The sequence below is a fragment of the Sarcophilus harrisii genome, chromosome 4 (assembly GCF_902635505.1).
Source record: "Sarcophilus harrisii chromosome 4, mSarHar1.11, whole genome shotgun sequence".
NCBI classification, from domain to species: domain Eukaryota; kingdom Metazoa; phylum Chordata; class Mammalia; order Dasyuromorphia; family Dasyuridae; genus Sarcophilus; species Sarcophilus harrisii.
Genome location: NC_045429.1, coordinates 68,092,016 through 68,112,906, shown reverse-complemented (window position 1 = coordinate 68,112,906; position 20,891 = coordinate 68,092,016). Strand labels below are relative to the sequence as shown.

Sequence of the window (20,891 nt, the reverse complement as noted above, 5' to 3'; positions counted from 1 at the left end):
AATTTCCACCCGCTTCTGCAGGAGTGGACTGAAAGTTTCAACTACTTCCCTCCTTTTTCACAAACTGCACCCTCTGTAGAGTTGAGAATTTATAACAGCCCCCCAGCCAATAAGTTTCCAAGGCTAGATCTGAACTCAGGAAGATGAGTCTTCCTAATTCCAGGGCTGGTGCTCTTTATCTACTGTGATCCCTTGGGGTCTGCTAAAAGGTATGACATTAACAAAATGTCCATCTATTTAACAACTATTCTTTGTATAAATTCAAAGCAAATTATCTACAGTGTTTGTTAGGTGGGCAGATGATTTTGCTGAGAAAACGTGTTTTTCAAAGACAAAACTTTCCCCTTTGCTTTATTATGTTGTGATAGTAGGGGTGCACAAATAAATGGAAGCAAAAGTAAAATAAAATATATTAAAATAAATGCAACATTTAATACAGTTTACAAAACAACAAGATCACTCATATGTGCCAGTACTTTTCATTAATGGAAAATAGTTCATTTGGTCTTAATAACATGAACTCACTTATGGCAGATAGGTGCTCTCCAGTCATCAATAAGGCAACTCAAGACAATACTATTAACTTGTCCTGCTTTTGGCAGAACAACAAACCTGTAAAAGACATCTGGATAATCCAAGTCCCTATCACAATTAAATAGTGCTGACCTTTTCACTGTTTCCTAAACTCATCTTTTTCCTCTTTCTGTCCAAGTCTGACATACTCCATTCATTGCCAATATTGCTCCTTTCCCTTAATCAAAATGCTCTCCTGGATTTCCTCAAATACTTCACCAATGATAACTCCAACTCTCTCCTATCTACGCTATTCCTTTCAAATAAGCTAGGTCATTCCAGACCACAGGCCAGTCACGGACACCTCCTCTCATCTCCCACACTGTCCCCCCATCTTGTGCAGATGCTTATTAGCTCACCCCTAGACTGCTGCCATAGCCTGCTGGTACATCTGTCTACTTGCCTCAAGTCTCTCCGCTCCAATCAATCCTCCACTCAGCCACCAAAGTACAGGCTTGACCATGTTACCCCTCTACTCAATAAACTCCACTGACTCCCTAACCCCACAATGAACAAAATACAAAATACTCTGCTCACAATTCAGAGCCCCTCATAACCAAACTTCCTCCTATTTTTCCCATCTTCTTACACTTTATTCCCCAATATGTCCTCTTGGATCCAGTGACACTGGTCTCTTGATTGTTCTATGAACAAGACATTCCATCTTTTAAACTGGATATTTTCTCTGGTGACCTCTATTCCAGGAACAACCTCCCCCTTCACCTCTACCTACTGGTTTCTTTAAGTTCCAAATGAAATCCTATTTTTAATAGGAAATGTTTCTATTTCTCTCTTCTCTCTCTTTTTTTTTATTTAATAGCCTTTTATTTACAGGTTATATACATGGGTAACTTTACAGTGTTAACAACTGCCAAACCTCTTGTTCCAATTTTTTACCTCTTACCCCCCATCCCCTCCCCTAGATGGCAGGATGACCAGTAGATAGATGTTAAATATATTAAAATATAAATTAGATACACAATAAGTATACATGACCAAAACGTTATTTTGCTGTATAAAAAGAATCAGACTCTGAAATATTGTACAATTAGCTTGTGAAGGAAATCAAAAATGCAGGTGGGCATAAATATAGGGATTGGGAATTCAATGTAATGGTTTTTAGTCATCACCCAGAGTTCTTTCTCTGGGCGTAGTTGGTTCAGTTCATTACTGCTCCATTGGTATTTCTCTCTTCTCTTACTCTAAATCTCTCTTACTTCCAGTGCTTTCCTTCTTATTTCCTATTTATCCTATTTTTTTGATTTGTTGTCTCCTTCACTGGATTGTAAGCTCTTTGAAAGCAGGGACTTTTACCTCTTTTTTTGTATTCTCAACATTTAGCAGTGTTCAGCACAGAGGTGCTTAAAAATGTCTACTGTTTTTTAAAAAATTGGGACCTATTTGTTATACTTCTTTTTATGAAACCCTTGCTAGTCCATACATAATGTACTATTATAAAAACCACATAATCAGTCCAATAATTACATCTATTTTGTTCTCAAGCAATGTGTTCTTAAGTAATCTATATTTCTGAAGCAGTCTGCCATATATAGTAGACCATGATTCTGTTTTCATTGATTTCACCTGATGAGTTAGTTTTTTTTTTTAATATTATAATCTACTCAAAATGACTATAAATTCTGGAACTCAAAATCTTACAAAAATGAATGTTGAAAACTATCTTTACTTGTAATTGGAAAAATAAAATACTATAGAAAAGCAAAAAAATACTATAGGAAACCCATCCTAAATTTGCAGTGAACAAGTTGCTTTAACTTATATCCTCTTTACTAATATGACAAAGTACTAAGACAATAGAATTCCTATCAACCCTCATTAATCAGAAATATTTTTCAACTGCTTTTAAGATGTCCTTGAGATATCTGAACAATATCAATCAGTTGTGCTTTGTATCAATGTTGGTGCCCACTACCAAGGCATGATGAAACAAAACAATGTTATGAGCTAGCAACACATATAAATTGAATATTTTCACAGGGTTAGGTAAGGCTGAGAAAGACCATTTTTCTTTCCCAAAAGCAATGAATTCCGATTTTTTGAGGTTTTCTATAATTCTAGGCCTAATTTTGTCTTTCAAAAAGATTATTAGCTATGTTAATTTATGCAATGATTTAAAGACCTATACAAGTAAAATCACAAAATAGCAAGTTCAACGGCAGTAAGCTATTTGTGAAATCAAATTTATATTTTTCTTATTAGTATTTACTCTTATCAACTGCAGGAAAGGCAAAGATCTAGGAAGAATTTTATTTGTAAAAAAAATTTAAAATATTGCAGAAATGCAAACTTGTAATAATATCAGGTATTTACCTTGTGGCTCTTGGCTATGTCAGTGATAGTTTCCTGAGCATCCTGTTCCTGAAATTCTGATGTTTTAAGTTCAATCTTCATATCATTCTCTGACTCAGAATGCTGCCATGCAGCATTCCACAGTTCTTCAGCAGCAGAACACCATTCCTATATGTAAAAAAGTAATTGCATGCAAAATAAGGTCAAGTACCAATTAAACCAGGAAGAAGGATATCTTTTAGAAAGTTAAAAAAAAAAAAAGAAGCAAAAAAAGCTGTATATCTTAAGCAAAAGAATAAATTGTAATGACAGGCATGGAAAAGCCAGCCTGTAATAGGAAATTATTTCTCCTTTCTGATAGGCATGTTATCCATTACTATAATCCCAGAATATTACATTCAATTTCATTTAAAATACCCAATCTTGTTAAAAATGACTGAAGAGAAAATTCAGCAATTTGATTGTAACTCTCTGAATACATATAAATCCATCAACACTTCCTGGTTCAAATATAATTCATTTCTGTTGAGTTTATTTGCAGGTTCAAGCCAGTTAATTGGAATACCTGGATCACAGACAAGTGAAAGCAATTCTTGAAATAGATCTTTTCAGTTCTATGTAATTTTTTATTTTGGCTATCATGTTCAACTATCTTGAAAATAGTTTTTAAAAAAGACATATGAAGGAGCTATTTACTAAGGACTTTTCTTCATGAATACATCAGGAAGAAATTTTAAAAATTTTAAAGAAAAATAGGCTAAGAAAATGAATAAATAATAAAAACATATTCCAACCATAGAAAGCTACTATGGTTACACATGGTAGATCAAGATACATCCTCAGAAGATAATATTAAAGTCAAAGCTCCAACATCCAAAGTCTCCAAGAAAAATAAGAATTGGTATTGGATCATGGAAGAACTCAAAAGGGATTTCGAAAATCAAGTAAAAGTAGTAGAGAAAAAAATGGAAAGAGAAAAGAGAGTGATACAAAAGAAAATACAAAAAACTAATGGAGAATGTCTTAAAAAGCAAATTAGTCAAATGGGAAAGGAGGTATAAAAGCTCACTGAGGAAAATAATTCCTTAGAAATTGGAATTGACCATATGGAAGCTAATGACTTTGTGAGAAATCAAGATACAACAAAACAAAACCAAAACAATGAAAAAAATCGAAAACTGTGAAATATCTCCCTGGAAAAACAACTCTTCTGGAAAATAGATCCAGGAGTCATAACTTAAAAGTTTTTGGTATCTATCTAAAAGCCATGACCAAAAAAAAGAGCCTGGATGTCATTTTTTTAACCTTTATTTTTTATTGAAGTTTTTTAATTTTCACAACATATAAAAAATGATTTTTCAACACTGACCCTTGAAAAACCTTGTGTTCCAATTTTCCCCCCGTCCTCCAAACCCCCCCTTCCCTAAATAGCAAATAATCCAATATATGTTAAAACATGGTAAAAATATATGTTAAATTCAATATAGGCATATATATTTGTACAATTATCTTGTTGCACAAGAAAAATCAGATCAAAAAGGAAAAAATGAGAAAAAAATAAAATTCAAGCAAACCACAACAAAAAGAGTGAAAATGTTTTTACTGTTGTGATCCACACTCAGTTCCCACAGTTGTCTCTCTGGGTACAGATGGCTCTCTTCATCACAAGATCATTGGAACTGGCCTCAATCATCTCATTGTTGAGAAGAGCCCCATCCATCAGAATTGATCTTCATATAATCTTCTTGTTGCCACGTACAATGTTCTCCTGGTTCTACTCATTTCACTTAGCATCAATTGATGTAAGTCTCTCCAGGCTTCAAATCATCCTGCTGGTCATTTCTTACAGAACAATATTCCGTAACATTCATATACCATAACTTATTCAGCCATTCTCCAACTGATGAGCATCCACTCAGTTTCCAGTTTTTTGCCACTATGAAAAGGGCTGCCACAAACATTTTTACAGATGTAGGGTGATGTCATCTTTCAAGAAATTATCAATGAAAACTGTCCTGATATTCTAGAACCAGGGGGTAAAATAGAATTTGAAAAGAATCTACTGATTACTTCCTGAAAGAGATTTCAAGATGAAAACTCCCAGAAATATTATAACCAAATTCTGGAACTCACAGGAAAAAAAGAAAATACTTTTAAGCATTCAGAGAAACAAACAAGTGTACTGGAGCCACAGTCAGGATAACACAAGATTTAGCAGCATTTACATTAAAGCATCAGAGGGCTTAGAATATAAAATTCTGGAGAGTAATGAAGCTAGGATTACAATCAAGAATCACCTACTCAGAAAAAAATGAGTATGTTTGTTCAGGAGAAAAGGTAGATAGTCAATGAAATAGAGAACTTTCAACTATTTGTGATGAAAAGACCAGACCTGAATAGAAAATGTGATTTTCAAATATATGATTCAGGAGAAGCATAAGGAGGTAATCAAGATAAGGGAAATAAGGGATTTAGCAAAGTTTATCTGTTTATATTCCTACATGGGAAGATGATACTTGTAACTAACTCATAAGAACTTTCTAATTATTCTGGCAGTTGGACAGAAGAAATATACATACATACATATATATATATATATATATATATATATATACACACACACACACATACATATACAGAGAGAGAAAAGACAGAGAGAAATCAAGACAAGAGGGCACAGGTGTGAACTGAATATTGAGGGATATCTAAAAAATAAAATCAAGGAGTGAGAAAGGAATGTACTAGGAGAAAGATAAAGAGAAAAGTGGAATGGTATATATTATCTGCCATAAAAGAGGCAAGAAAAAGCTTTACAATGGATAGGAAGAGGGGAAGGGGAAGGAGAAGAGGAATGATTTTCATGAGAACTGGCTCAAAGAGGAAATAACATAACATAATATAACAACATATGAATGTAGAAATCTATCTCACCCTGCAGGAAAGTAAGAGGAGAAGGGGATACAAGAAGGAAGAAGAGTGCTAGAAGAGAAAGCACAATGGGGAAGGGACTGGTTAGAAGCAAAACACTTCTGAAGAGGGACAAAATGAAAGGAAAAAAGAATAAACAGAGGGGATATACAGTTTTAGCAGTAGTAATTTTGAAAAGAATTTTGAAGTTTTTCTGATGAAGACTTCATTTCTTAAAATGTATAGGGAACTGAGTGTCAAATTTATTTTTTTAAAAAAGCCATTCCCCAATTGAAATTGAAAGAAAGATATGGGTTATAAAAATCATATATATTCTTTGACTTTACAATGCCACAACGAGGCATGAATCCCCCCAAAAGGTTAAAAAACAGAAGGAAAAATATAGCAGCTTTTTCCTCAGGACAAAAAAATTGAAAATTGAGGGAATGCCCATCAACTGGGAAAAAATTGAATAAATTGTGGTATGTGATTATGAAGGAATATTATTGTTCTATAAGAAATAATGAGTAGGATGGTATCAGAAAAACCTGGAAAGTTCTTCATGAGCTAAAAAAGTGAAATGTACTATGTACTAAGTAATAGTAATGTTGTGAGATGATCAGCTGTGAATGACACTGCTCTTCTTAGCAAGACAATGCAAAGAATGATAGTATAATGGACATACCACTATGATCAATACTGATCCTATCAACTATAATAAACAGTTAAAATTAAATGATTATCTCAATAGATGCTGAAAAACATCAACTACAACACCCATTCCTATTAAACTACAATACCCATTCCTATTAAAAACATTAGAAAGCATAAGAATAAATGGAGCTTTTCTGACAAGCCTTAGCTACCTAATACCAAGAGCAAGCATTATCTGCAAGGGCAATAAACCTGAAACCTTTAAATAAAATCTAGAGTGAAACAACATGTCCATTATTACTACCTTATTTAGTAATGTAGTAGAATTGCTAGCTATAGCAATAAGACAAGAAAAAATTAAAGGAATCTAAGAAAATGAGCAAACAAAACTATCATTCTTTGCAGATGTGATTGATATACTTAGAAAATCCTCAAGAATCAAATAAACTAATTGAAAAAAAAAACCTAATAACCTCAGCACAAAGTTGTAGGATATAAAACAAACCCATATAAATCATCTGCATTTCTATATATTACCAACAAAACTCAGCAGCCAGAGATAGAGAAATTCCATTAAAATAATGGAAGACAATATAAAATACGTGCCAAGACAAACCCAAGGTTTATGTGAACACAATTACAAAATATTTTTCACAGAAGTAAAGACAAATCTGATTAACTAGTTAAATGTTATTTGCTCAATCAAGTAAGGCTGAGCCAATAAAATAAAAATGACAATTCTGGCTCAATTAATCTAAAATGATAGATAAGTAAAGTAGATTTAAGCATACAATACAACAATAGTAAATATATTGTAATATAAGGTTTGATAAACCCTAAGATTCAAGTTTTTGGGGTAAAGAACTCACCATCTTTACAAAAATTTCTGGGAAAGTAAAAAACGATAACTAGGCAGAGATGAACATCTCATAAAATATACTAAAATATAGTCAAAATGGACAAATGATTTAGACAAAGAAGTACAGACATCTCAAGTAAATTAAGGGAGCATGGAAAAATGTACCTGTCATATATATGAATTAGGAAAGAATTTATGACCAAAAAAGAAAAAAAGAGGATTATGGAAAGTGAAATAGGTAATTCTGAGTACTTGAACTTAAAAAATTATCTCACAGCAAATTTCTCTGATTAGGGTCTCATTTCTTAAATATGTAGGGAACTCAATCCAATTTATAAAAATTAAAGCCACTCCCCAAATTCATAAATGGCCAAAGAATACGAATAAGCAATTTTCAGATAAAAAATCAAAGCTATCAACAGTCACAAAAAAAAAAATCACTACTGATTAGGTATAATAGAGTGCTAACATATCACAAAAGAAAAATTACAATTGCTGGAGAGAATGTGGAAAAATTAAGACATTAATTCACTGCTGGTAGAGTTGTGAAATAATCCAACCATTCTAGAGAACAATCTGGAATTATGCCCAAAGGGCTATAAAACTGTGCATCCCCTTTAACCCTGCAATACCACTGCTAGGTCTGTATCCCAAAGAGATCAAGAAAAAGGAAAAGGACCCATTTGAACAAAAATATTTATAGCCACACTTTCTCTGTTAGCAACTGTTGACAAAAGAAAATTCATTATGCATCTTATGAAAAGAGGTTGATAAGTATGAGCTGAATCTACGACAACATGGCCTTGTGGCTACACTGAAATATCCGTCTCTCCTCCCCAAGCTCTGACCTTCTGCAGTGACTCTTGGCACGGCTGACACTGCTTCCGTCCTGAAGTAAACAGGAGTGCGGCGTTCCCATTTCTCTTCTCTCTGTCACTCTGCAGAGGCAGCCAGTTTTCGTCCCACACATCATCACCTATAGACACGGACTCAAGGTACGGCATCTCAATGGGATACTCGAGCTGAAGAGGAATCAAAGAAAAAAAATAAAAACCAACTCTGCCTGATCGCCCGTTTCAGGACCTGCTTAGGTCTATGCTGCTTAAAGACCTGGTGGCCATCTTTGCTTTGCATGCTGGCTGGGGCCCTGAGGGCCGCAGTGCGAGCTGCTCCATGCCCCAGGGCCTGTGCACCATGCTTCCGGGACATCCTGGTCCCTTCATAGCTGCTTCTTATCCCATACCCCTTCAGCCAGCACTCCCTCCAACCCATCTTGGGCAACATCCTTTTCTCCCCCCACTGCCTGTTGGGTCCCAGGTACCTCTTGGCTTTCTTGGCAGTCTTCATCCTGGGCTTCTGGGGAACCTATGTCTGAGCCTAGAAAGAGCATCTCCGCTTCAGGTTCCAAGTAGCTGATAGATGTGCGGTCACCAGCACCTCTCTACAAGACAGCAAAGAGAAGCATCTTCTATTTTTTCTACATCACGGGCTACACTTATGTTAAAATAAGAAGCCCACAGCACACCCCAAACTGGAAAGCCATTGTATTCAAACAAATGCTGTTTTTTCTTATATCTCTGATATCAGTTACAATAAATCAACTTATGAACTAGGAACTACAAATGGTAGTCAGGTGCATCTCTAAATGAATCCATCCATATTTGAGATATAGTTTATTGCAAACTTAAAATTTTGAAAGGGAAGTTGAGATACAACAAAGACGACATAGCTTCTGTACCAGGTCATTTTACCTGCGCTGATACGAGTCACAGAATTAAGCACTGCTAATTTTACATGCACATATACACATGCACACAATTTTTTTAAAAAAACTATGTAAAAAACGTTATGGTATCACACAACAGTATCACAACATCATACACATGTATATATATAAATTTATATCTGCATATATTAAATATTACTATATGTAACATTGTAATCTTATAAAAGAAATTTACAATATTATACAACATATATAATCCTGTAAAAGAAGTTTACAGTATGATATAACATATATACATACACATGTATATATATATATACCAATTTATATGTACATACATATACAAAATATTACTATATGTAATATTATAGTCTTGTATAATCATCTTTTCTTTCTCTACATACTTAAGTTCATAATATTAAAAGAAAATGCTTTAAAAAAACATGCTAAACAAAAAAAGATTAAACATTGCCTCCTTAAAGATTAGACACTCTCTTATGACATGGCCTTATGTTCACATCAATCATGTTAATTTTGTGCAATTTTAAGACTGTTACAACTGGGAAGAAAAAGAAATAAAGTCCTTTTGATTCAATATCAAAGAAACAAAGCTCAACAATTTAGTTTTCAGAAAACGTAAGAGCACCAACATTCATTTTGAAGTAAAGTAAAAATAAATTAAAATCTGCTTTTAGAAAATGTGGTGGTAAACATTCACATTATACTATAATGGTAATATGAAGCTTTCAAAGGAATATTGTTATACTACTCTGGTCCTTTTTCTATCAATCCATAAAGGTATCCTAAATAATTAGAGATAATTTATATTATTCTCTTTTAAAATCACCAGAAGTTCACACATGGAGACATTTTTATGATACATTCAGAGAGAGAAAAAAAACCTTACAAAGTTTTTAAAAATATAGATTTTGCACGATGATAAACAATTGTAAAATCAGCACTCTCCTAAGGCTTACGTGATTTCCTTAGGGCAGCACAAAGGTTAGCGAAGTCATAGAACTGGGTCTAAGACCCAAGTCTCCTAATTGCCAGAATAGTAGGTTTTTGCTATATTATTCTTATTCAGTAAGCAGCAGGATGAAAAGACCTTGCATGGAATGAAAATGAAAATTAGGGAGTAAGCTCTAGCTTGTATAAGAGATACTATAACAGAAAAGACTACTGGGTGGAAAATGCTAAAGGCTAAGGTTTCCGGAAAAAGTAATGCGGGCTGGATCTCAGAGGAAGCAAACTACTGTAATGATGAAAGAGAAAAAAAAAAAAAAAAAAAAAAAAAGAATTTTGCAAGCAAAGGTACAGGGAGAGCAGGAATGCAAATGAAGAAAGTAGCTAGATTAGAACAGGATCCTGTAAGATGAATAGTTTGAAATAAGGTATTTTTTTTTTTTTATTAAGCTTCCTACCAGAGGTATCAATTCATTTTCTGGGCTTGTTATTTCTCTGTCCTCATTAAAATAATGCTGATGAGAAGGAAGACCTAGTTCTGTCAAACCAGGTTCTTCAGGCCTTGGACTGCATTTTGTATACAAGGCTAAGGGGTTGAGCTCTCTGAAACCCTGGGATTTAAACACAAGACACAATTAGTCAAGAAAATAAATTACAAATGAAGTAGTTAAGTCATACTTTTCAAGCAATAAAATATTAGGTTATTAATTTAACTTAACAAATAACAACTTATAAGTTAATAAATAAGAATGTATCCTGGAGAGTAAAGTCAGGTCACAATATATGAAGTCTATGGGAAGGGAATAAACATTTATATGGCATCTGCTATGTGCCAGGAACTTTACAAATATCATCTCATTGATCCTTCCAACAACTCTAGAAGGTAAATGCTATTAATAATCATTTTACAGCTGAGGAAACAGACAAGGAGAGGTACAGTAACCTGCCCAGAAACATACAGCTAGTGCCTAAGACTGGATATGCACTCAAGTCTTCCTGACTTCAGGTCCAGTGTTCTATCCATTCCATCCACCTAGACAGTTATCATTTGAAAATTTGCACTTAAGCAAAGTAGAAATTCTACTGCTGCACCTAAAGTCAGGTTTACAAAGTAGACTTACTATCTACCTTAGATGGGACATTTTCTCGGCAGACAATGGCATGGCCTTCTGCTCTCAGGACATGATGAAAATAGATGTCTTCATTTGAGGATGTATCACACAAAAAGAGGTTGAGGACTCCATCAACATACTCATCCACTACTCCCACCAATGGCTTCAAGCCACACAGCTTCTGGAATTGCAAAATTGCTTGGGGCGTCCAATGCTCCTGCAACAAGAGTTGACCAGTGAGATTAACCACAAAAGATTTATAGGTGAGTCACTATGTGTTTCTATTTGTCTAGAGTTGGGTAAGACAAACCAGAAACCAGTAAAAAAAGTTTGCATGAGGTGCCTCTATAAACTAAAACTGAGTCTGTCTGTAGTCACTGTCTCATAACTTTAGAGCTATGTTAATTATGTTTTTCCTTCCACAAACAAGACAGCACTACTCCTAGTAAATCATCAACATAAAGGGACTGTTCAGCAGGCAAAATCTGAATCTAAACTTAAAAAGTCTATCAAACTAAGGATAATTCATAACTTAAAATAGTTCCTTAAATGAACAACAAACATTAGGAAAAAATCCTTTATTAAATGTTTAATACATACTGCCACTGAAACTATACACTGCAGTACAATGGAAAGAGCTAAACTGGGATTCAAGAGGCTTATCTTAGTTCTGTTTATGTGTCACTTAAGAAGTTGCCAACAAGTCACTCCAAAGTCTAGTTTATCTACAAAATAAAGAATTTGCCTTGCATGACCTAACTCCCTTTTCAGGTCTAGATTCTTATTCATTAAAGCATATCTCAAGGTCTACCTTACTGATCTAGTTGTAACTTCTTCTGTTTATTCTTTAAGTTCAGGCTTTAAAAAATTAATTTTTTTTTGAGGTTGAACTGGCTTTATTCAATGTGGTTGAAAGAGTCACTCAAAAACCCTTGGAAATATCAGTTTATGCTGCAAAAGAGGCCCCCACAGCAGTCCTTCATCAAGGGGACAATGTGATACAGTGGGTAAACCACCCAGCACAACCAAAACAAAGTCTTACTCCTTATCCGGTGCTTGTGACCAGAAAAAAAATTAATTTTAAACAGACTTATGTGAAAAAGGAAGCCCAATTATTCTAATCAAGTTTTACTGTTCTTAAAATGAAGAATTTTACAATGTTAAAATAAGCTATGTACATATATACATACCTCTATGGGTCTCACCCAAGCCAGGGAACAAGGAATGGCCTGAGCAGGAAGCTTGATATAGCAGCACCTATAAAAGAAATCCAAATTGAAGGCTACTTAGTCCATTTTTTAAAATGTATAGTCTTAGCCCTATAATTTAATAATGCTGATTAATCATCCCCCCAAAAAGCTAATCTAATGGTAGTTAATCTCATAACCCATTCACTAAAGGACAATGAGACATACAAAAGCAAGTGAGTAATATAGACATATCTATGAAACATAGTAACAATGCTTTATCTAAAGTCTGGTCCCAATAAAGAAATATAGGGGTCTAGAGGTAAATTTAAAAGAATCCACAGAGAACACCTTTCCAGCCTTAACTGGTCAGATCTGTTAACTTACTTGAGAAACCTCAGAGAAGACTTTTGAACAGTTCCCAAATTTCCAAAATCAGGGTAGAACACCTCAACTTCTTGCTTCCCAAGAACTCGGTGAATAATGACTCGGTACCACCATTTATCCTCAGAAATCCTTACACAACAAAGATGGCCAGGTTGGATAAAAGATTCTGGCATGATATAGCGATCAGATACTAGCTGATTGGAATAGCAGCGCCTGCAAAATTCCAAAAAAAAAAAAACCAAAACAAAACAAAACAAAAATCATGAAAGAAATCACAAACAGTTTTTATTCTGTGTTTCATGAGCAGAGAAATCTAGGTAGATAATGAAGGAGGGTATCCTATAGTTAGGTAAATAATGAAGGAGGATATACTGTAGTTTCCCCAAGTTGTTTTCTTTAGGGACAGGGATGAGACCTCTAACTTCATTGACATAGTAATGAACTCTTACCAATTCTGGTTAGCACGTCTTTGGAAATCAGAACTTAAAGAGACCTAGAGTTGCCTAAAGCATTAAAAGGTTAAATGACTTTGTCCTAGAAGTAGGACTCAAACTCAGCTCTTCCCAGTTTCTAAACTTACTACATCATAATACCTGTCTCATTTAATTGAACTTCTTTTACTAGACAAATCTCTTCCCTCTTCAGAATTCTCTAAAAAAGAAAAACCTACCAGAAATTTCTTTTTAAATCCAAATTTCTGATTTCAGAGAGGCAATATGGTATAGTAGATGGAGAGTTGGCCTTGAAGCCAGAAGGATCTCTTCAAGACTATAAGGTAAAAAGTTCTGATCTGTTTTGATAAAGAGAATTTTCCAATTTAAGACTCTCTATACTGACTAACAAGAAATAAGGCAGTATTAATAAATAATATAAAGCAATTTATGAACAGTATCACAGGCAGAGGATTCACTCAATATGAATTTACTGAATGCCTACTTTATTGACAAAACTTGTGGGAATATTAAATTATGACATGTAATGAATATATGAACATAAAATTCTAGAAATATTTTCAATCAAAAGATAAAGTTTTAAGATAAAAATTTAATAGGGAGAAACATAAAAAACATCCAGAGAAAAAGTTTATCATCATGCTATGGACTGATCAGATTTGAATGCTTTTAGTTCTAGTTTTCAAATTTTAGAAGACACACTGAAAAAATAAGAGTATTTACAGAAAATAGTGACCAAAATGATGAGGGTGGAAATTCAACACACTGCATAAAAGGGTCAAGTAAAGTGAACATACGTATGTTTGTCCTGGAAAAGAAAAGAGTAACATGATTGTAAACTTCAAAGATATAATGAATTCTCATGTGGAAGAGAATGAGACTTGTTTTGCTTAAATCAATAGAAGTAGGGTCAACAAGTAGAAGTTAGAAGGAGGTATTTTGATTCAAAAGAAAGAACTTCCTTATATTAGAGATGACCCAAAATGCAAAAGAATACCAAGAGGTAATGGTTTTCTGTTCCTAAATGTGTTATTCAGTTAGATAATATTAATATTTTATGATTAGGAACAAGGGAATAGAATAAGTGTTTATTAAATACCTATAATGTCCCAGGCACTGTTAAAATGCAATTCTTTAAGGTAGGTAGTACTATGATTTCTATATTACAGATGAAGAAATTGAGGCAAATTCAGGTTAAGTTACTTGCCCAGCATCACACAGGCAATAAATGCCTAAAGGTGAATTTGAATTCAGGTCTTCCTGACTCCAGGGCCCAGTGTTCCATCCACTGTGTAGTACCTAACTATGTAATTATCACTGTATATGGAAGGCTATTATCATATCTTGAGATAATCTCAAAAAAATTAGAATACAAATCAAGGCAGCATTAAATGAAGAAAACTGAGCAAAATTTTGTAGTAGGATTTAGTAATAAAAGACTTGAATACTAAATTGAAACAATTTCAAGTGGAGAAAAAATTCAGGCAAATAATCTTGTTTCTTACCTCATTTCAATCATCATGTCTTCTAATAACTCAGATGAATCCCTGCTATAGATTCGAATATAAAACTGACTAGGAGAGATGATGTATTCTACAAAGACCCCGACAAGGGTGCTGCTGTCTAATGGAGGAAGGCTGCAGAGTTTCCTGTTCTGCACAGCATCTGGTGGTATCTCATAGCCAGACATCTCCAAGTTGAGCTGTGATTGTTTCATTCCCATATGCTACAAGTAACATACACATAAAAATATAATTCCAAATGCTGTTACAATCATGAGATAAGCAAAGTGATGTATATAAAAGAAAGATTCTGCTTCTCAAAAGTGCTTTCAGGTAAACCCCCTCTCTGACCTTAAGTGGGTGACACTATCAGACTGCTTCATGGCATCATCAATATGAGAAAATTTTCTAATTCTTATTTAGAAATACCACGTTTTTCTACAGGAATTCTTATTTCATTCAGGCCCATCCCATCCTATCTCTATCCTACTACCCACTAAAAAGCTATTGCATTACTTCCAGAATGTTCAAAAGGATAGAAAGGATTAATGGGAAATGAAAGAAAAGAGCACAGCAGTAGTAACCTAGACATTAGGGGTATATTCTGGCGTTTGCTGTTGAGGCCTGAAGTCAGCAAGCCAAAAGTAGTCATATGGGGTACCTTAACTTTAAATATTCCAAAGTGTCTGACCCAAATTTTGACAAATGATGGTTAAATCACAAAATTGTAAGAATTAAGTACCCCTCAGCCATAAATAAGAAATTATATGCCAACAGGAAAAGCCAGAAACAATGACTAAAAGATGGCAGGCCCTCCCTTTAATGACTTCAGTCAGAACAAAATGTTCAGAAGGAAAAGTTGTCTTTAGAAACAAATCTTTGTAAAAAGGGTATTTTAGTTCAATTTAATTCATTTAAATTACCATCCACATTACTTTTACAGATCTAAAAATTAAAGTTATTAAATTCCACTCACCAGGGGCACAGGCTTTGTGATCAGGTTGAATTTCTTGCAGACCTTCTCTTCTATATCTCTATGCTTTTCTACAGAGTAATTCCAGGAAGTGTCTTTAATATCCGGAGATGAAAGGGAGTTTCTAGGGGGACTGGACATACTGGCTTGGTCTTCTATTTTCTTATCTAGTTGGACCAAACATTCATCATTGAAAGGTAAAAGAGGTATATCTTAAATAGCCAAAGTCAGAATTGTACTATGCACCTGAGACTGTACTATACAAAAATTTCCCATTTTTAAATTTCATTTTAACTCAGGTGATTGCTTTTATAATACAAGCTAACTTTCTACAGATGACATAGCCTCATAATGTGTAAATTCTTCTCAACTAATTTCACATAAAAAGATGTCCCTATGACAAAATACTATTCCCTACCAAAAAATGTAGTACAAAGAGATTTATCAGAACATTCTCAAGATGCACTTTTGAAATCTTATACCTTTAAGCTTTACGCTACTCCCTGACAACTTCTCATTTCAGAACCATCTAAAGTCCAGAAAAATCTTAAAAAGAACAATATCAAACTTTTAGCAGGTATAAAACAGAATAGCTAAAATCCATTAGTAACATAAAATATTTACATATATTGCTGATATTTCCATGTCTTGGCAAATGCTCCATAGCAACAATACTTTGTTAACATGACAAAAACTCCTTTAAAATAAACAATACAACAAAAACTCTTTCTCTTCATGCTTATACAGTAATCTTTTTTCTAATGTCAGGCAAGAAGAAGGTAGAAAAGTTAAGATGTAATTGAGTTCTTTACAATTCTTCACTTCTTAGATTAGGCAGCAATTAGCCATCAATCCTCTTCATCTCTTTATACTGTTAATATCAGAAATACTTCTTGCTTTCCCAAACCTTACCTAAATAAACTATTACCACACAAAAGGATACAAAATTTAAGAGTATGAAAGGCGCTTTATTCATTAAAATATATGCCAAAAAAAACTCTAAAGCATTTGTGGAATTAGCTATAAGTAGGATTTTATCATTAAAGTAGATTTCTTAAAGCTAATTTTGGGATTTTATTTTCTTGAGACCAAAATTCAAGTCCTAGCTCTTCTGGATCAAGTCATTTCACCTAAGTATCAGTTTCCTCATTTGTTTGGAGGGGAAAAAAAAGGGTGGGGTGGGAGCTTTATCTAAATGATCTCTCTCTACTGATGTCTCTTTCTGGCTCTGATATTTAAAGTTTTTATCGCTTTGAATCAAAGAGCTGTGAAACTTTCAAGGCTGCTCTTAACAAAAACATCACAATTTCAATAAAATAAAATCAAATAGCTAGGTTTGTTAATGTGTTAAAAGAAGTATGTGGATATTTGCCACGGAAGTATTCTAGCATATTGAATTCCAAAATGAAATTAAATGGCACAAGTTACAAATATATGTATATAACTTCATTCATTTATTTATTTTCATTATTTTTCTTAAAAGCATCCTGTTTTTAGACATAGAAAAAGATCATTTGACAAATATATAGAAAGTAAAGCATGCCTAACTACAAGAGTAGGATGCTGACTTATTCTTGCTTAACTTAAGTATTTCTTTTATTACCAGAGGTGATTTTCTGAGGGAAGAAAGGGAAACTGGGAAGGGAAGTATTATTAGGAACTGACTGGCTTTTACAAAGAGCAACTGAAAGGCTTTTTTAAAAGTACTTATCAGATAGCTTAGGAAGGTAGAGAGGAAGAAAGAAATACAGATAATCAAAAGTAAAAATGATACAAAAGCAAAAAAAAAAAAAGCAACATAAAGTATCAAAAGCAAAAATGCTAAAGAAAAAAAAGCAAATTTAACTACCCTTTAGTATCAAGGTTAGGACTTCCTTTCTCACTATAAATACATTCACCAATTCCTGTAAGTAAAATTACAATTAGAGGTCATTCATTATAAAACATAAGTCATCAATTCAGTCTTCCATTTGAAAAATGAGTCAAGCATTGAATTGTCATATACATATGAAGATTTACAGAGATAATTTCATACAAAGGTAGACAATATAGTAGAACTTTAAAAGAAATTATCATGCAAAATCCATTTAGGCCCCTCTCACCAACCCAAAAAGGAATTCAATTCAATACAAGATATTCTTGTATTTTATCCTGTATATACTATTATAGGTCACTGTGGACCACTTTGGCCAGCCTTTAAATAATTAATTTCAACTCACCTGTTGTCAGATGCTTCATCTCTGCATCAAACACCAGTAAGTCTTGTTCACCTTCCCTGAACTCAACATGAAGAATGTCACTAAGAGATCCAACAAGCTCTGCCACATTTAAAAATCCCAATCTCTTTGGTGAAAGTGGCTCTTTAAAAACTGCCTATCATCAAAAAAAATTAAATTAAAATGAAAGACAGAAGGAAATGGACAAAACTATCAAGAAGCACTAATTAAGCCAGGCATTATGTTGTGCTGGTACATAAAATACAAAGAAATTAAATACAACATAATCCGAGGGAGAAGACACTAGCTACTGAGATCAAGAAAGTTTAAATTGTTGTTTGAATTGGGTCTTGAAAAAAGAGAGGTTTCCATAAAGCAGAAGTATGAGGAAGTACATTATAGATATAAGGAACAGGTAGAGAAAAGGCAAGAAAGGCAGGAAAGGGAGGGTCATGTTTAAAGGAAAAAAGTCCACAACTTTGATTAGAACAGAGCGTGAGAAGGGAAAAGGTTCTATATGAATGAAAAGATATGTTGGACAGGGTTATAATAGTATTTACAAGTTAATCAGAGAAGTTTCTATGCTTCTAGAAGTTTCTAGAAGCAAAAGGAAGCACCTAGAATTAGTTGTGCAGTTAGTCACACAAGTATCAAAGTCTGGAAGCGCCTTGGGCCAAGGAGACAAAAGTAGGACAATAAGCTATGCCAAAAATGATGATAACTAAACTAAGGGGGTAGTGCTATACAAGGAGAAACAACAAGATTTGGCAACTGAACGGATGTGTAGTGTGACAGATGAGGGGTCAAGGTCATGAGTGTGGGAGATTGGAAGAAAGCGATTCCTTTCAGACAAAGAAGGGAGTAAATCTGGAGGAAAAGAGGAATTCAGTTTTTGACATGTGAAGTTTGAAATGTCTCCAGTAAGTCTGGTTTTAAAGAATAGTTAACACGTACACAGCACTTTAAAGTTTACAAAGTACTTTACAAAGATCTCATTTTATCTTCACACCCATTCTGAGAGGTGCTATTATCACCTCCATTTTACAGATGAAAAAACAGAGCAGAGAAAGATAAGAGATTTGCCCCAGATCATCCCATTTCTGAGGCTGGATCTGAACTCATAACTTTTGGATGTCAGGTCTCAAGATCTAAGGGAATTCCAGGAAGAAACTTGAAACCCATAGCTGGGAATCGGGCCCCATTCACTCTCTCCCTAATGGCTGCCCTCCCTTGTGTGCCCACATCTTCTATCCTCTCGGTCTCCAGGTTCTGATTCCTGGTCCTGGTCCAGGGCACAGTCTCTAACATTTGGGTGTCCCCAGGGCTCTGTCCTAGACACCTTTTCTCTTGTCCCTCTAAACTCTCTCACTTGGCAAGTCAATGAGCTCTCAAGAGATCTGATGATTGTCAAGTCTACAATCTATCTTCTTCCTGATCTCAAATTCTATCTCCAACTACCTACAGATCATCTGTAACTCAACAGACCCCAAAGTGACTATCTTTCCCCCAAATTCTTTCCTCTTCCCTACTCCTCTTTACTGGTATGGTGCCTCATCCTCTCCCCTCCACATTAAATCTGCCAAGTCTTATTAATTTTACTTTTGTAACACCTTTCATATACCTTCCCTCTGCTGATGCTCTCCAATGTGATCTCCGTCTATCTTGTTAGTGCACAGTTGTCTGCAGTGACTGTCTTAAGCTTCTCTTTGTATTCTTTGTGCTTACTCTGACATATGTTAACTGACTAATAGGGGAGACCCTGGTGTTTGAACCCAGTAAGAAAGGAACCAGTAGATAAGGAAAGTTTAAGATCAGAACAAGTATGAATCATAAAGACTGACTGAAGTGGTAATCTACTGGAGACAATCAGAGGGACAAGATCAAAACCATTGCCAGACAGTAAAAAGAACAGAGAAATTAAGTCAAATAACATAAATTTGTTCTAGTGTCCCATCAAGAGGGATGTTTGACTTCTTTATCCAGTAGAAAGATAATGGGAGTGATCCAAGGCTAAAGTCTGGCAAGTTGTGACAGAGAACAAAAGAATAGAGGACTGGTGTAATGTTGAATTGGCTAACTACTTGGGGAAAAACTGTAGAGAAAAAGTCAGGACAGAGGTAATGTCTTAAAATATTGAGGCGCAGGATCTGGAGAAAGGCAAAGAATGGGATTAGAAGAGATGAGGAAGTGGGAGATATGGATTAGAAAGTTACAATCAAATATAAGATGTGTCAAGAGTTTTTGATTAAATAAGTTGAACATAAGAAATATGATTCTAGCATTTCTGGGCAATCACCAGAGAATCACTAGACTACATTAAAAAATTCTTAGTTAATTAATTAATGGCTTAGTCCCATAAAAATCCAATTAATGATCAAAAAACCTACAGTGCCTCCATAACTGACATACTAACCTGAAAATCTTTTTGCAGCCATGAGTACATCAAAACATTGTAATTTTATTGTCATATTATGTAAACTAAATAAAATATTATGTCATATTATCTAAAACTTGAACAAAATGCCCATAAAAAAGGAAAAAAAAAAAACAACAAAAAAAAAGTTCAACAGGGTTATCATAAAACCTTATATATTGTATCTCTTTTATTGGACAGTGTTGGACAGCATTTTCCACTGTATCCAACATAAAGCAGATAATATTTATTCTTTGTTACAATACAGTTTGATGAGAGTAGTATTTATTCTTTGTTACAATACAGTTTGATGAGAGTAGTCATGGCATATCTCAGAAAATTTACATGTAAACTCAACTACGTCAATAATGCTATTTTAAACTGTTCAGGTTGGGTTTCTTTTTTACTCCACTTTGAAAATGAACACTTCTATGGTATGATAATGATTATTAGTATTTTAAAAAAATTTTTTCCCATTAATACATTTAAATATTTAATTTTCTGAGTCAAGGTTCACAGCTCTTTCCACTACACTGCATTGCCTTAATGCTATAATTAAACTACTAAAAAATTTAAGGCAACTGAATCACCAATGGAGAAGCAGAACAATTTCTAAATCTCCCTAGGAAAATAAAGTTTACAAGACTTCTAATT

General features: G+C 34.1%; 1 protein-coding gene across 6 annotated transcripts in view; it reads right to left on the bottom strand.

Annotated features, from left to right (window-relative positions):
- The window catches only part of TDRD5 (tudor domain containing 5), a 64,026-nt gene that overhangs the window by 27,104 nt on the left and 16,031 nt on the right, over positions 1–20,891 (bottom strand). For all 6 annotated transcript variants that reach the window (XM_031936967.1, XM_031936964.1, XM_031936966.1 and 3 more), the window contains 10 exons: positions 17,828–17,981; positions 15,612–15,775; positions 14,639–14,859; positions 12,682–12,894; positions 12,298–12,364; positions 11,124–11,324; positions 10,454–10,606; positions 8,625–8,744; positions 8,152–8,325; positions 2,905–3,051 (listed from right to left, as the gene is read on the bottom strand). In XM_031936967.1, coding sequence (XP_031792827.1) covers positions 2,905–3,051; positions 8,152–8,325; positions 8,625–8,744; positions 10,454–10,606; positions 11,124–11,324; positions 12,298–12,364; positions 12,682–12,894; positions 14,639–14,859; positions 15,612–15,775; positions 17,828–17,981 — 1,614 coding nt within the window. The remainder of the gene's footprint in view (positions 1–2,904; positions 3,052–8,151; positions 8,326–8,624; positions 8,745–10,453; positions 10,607–11,123; positions 11,325–12,297; positions 12,365–12,681; positions 12,895–14,638; positions 14,860–15,611; positions 15,776–17,827; positions 17,982–20,891) is intronic.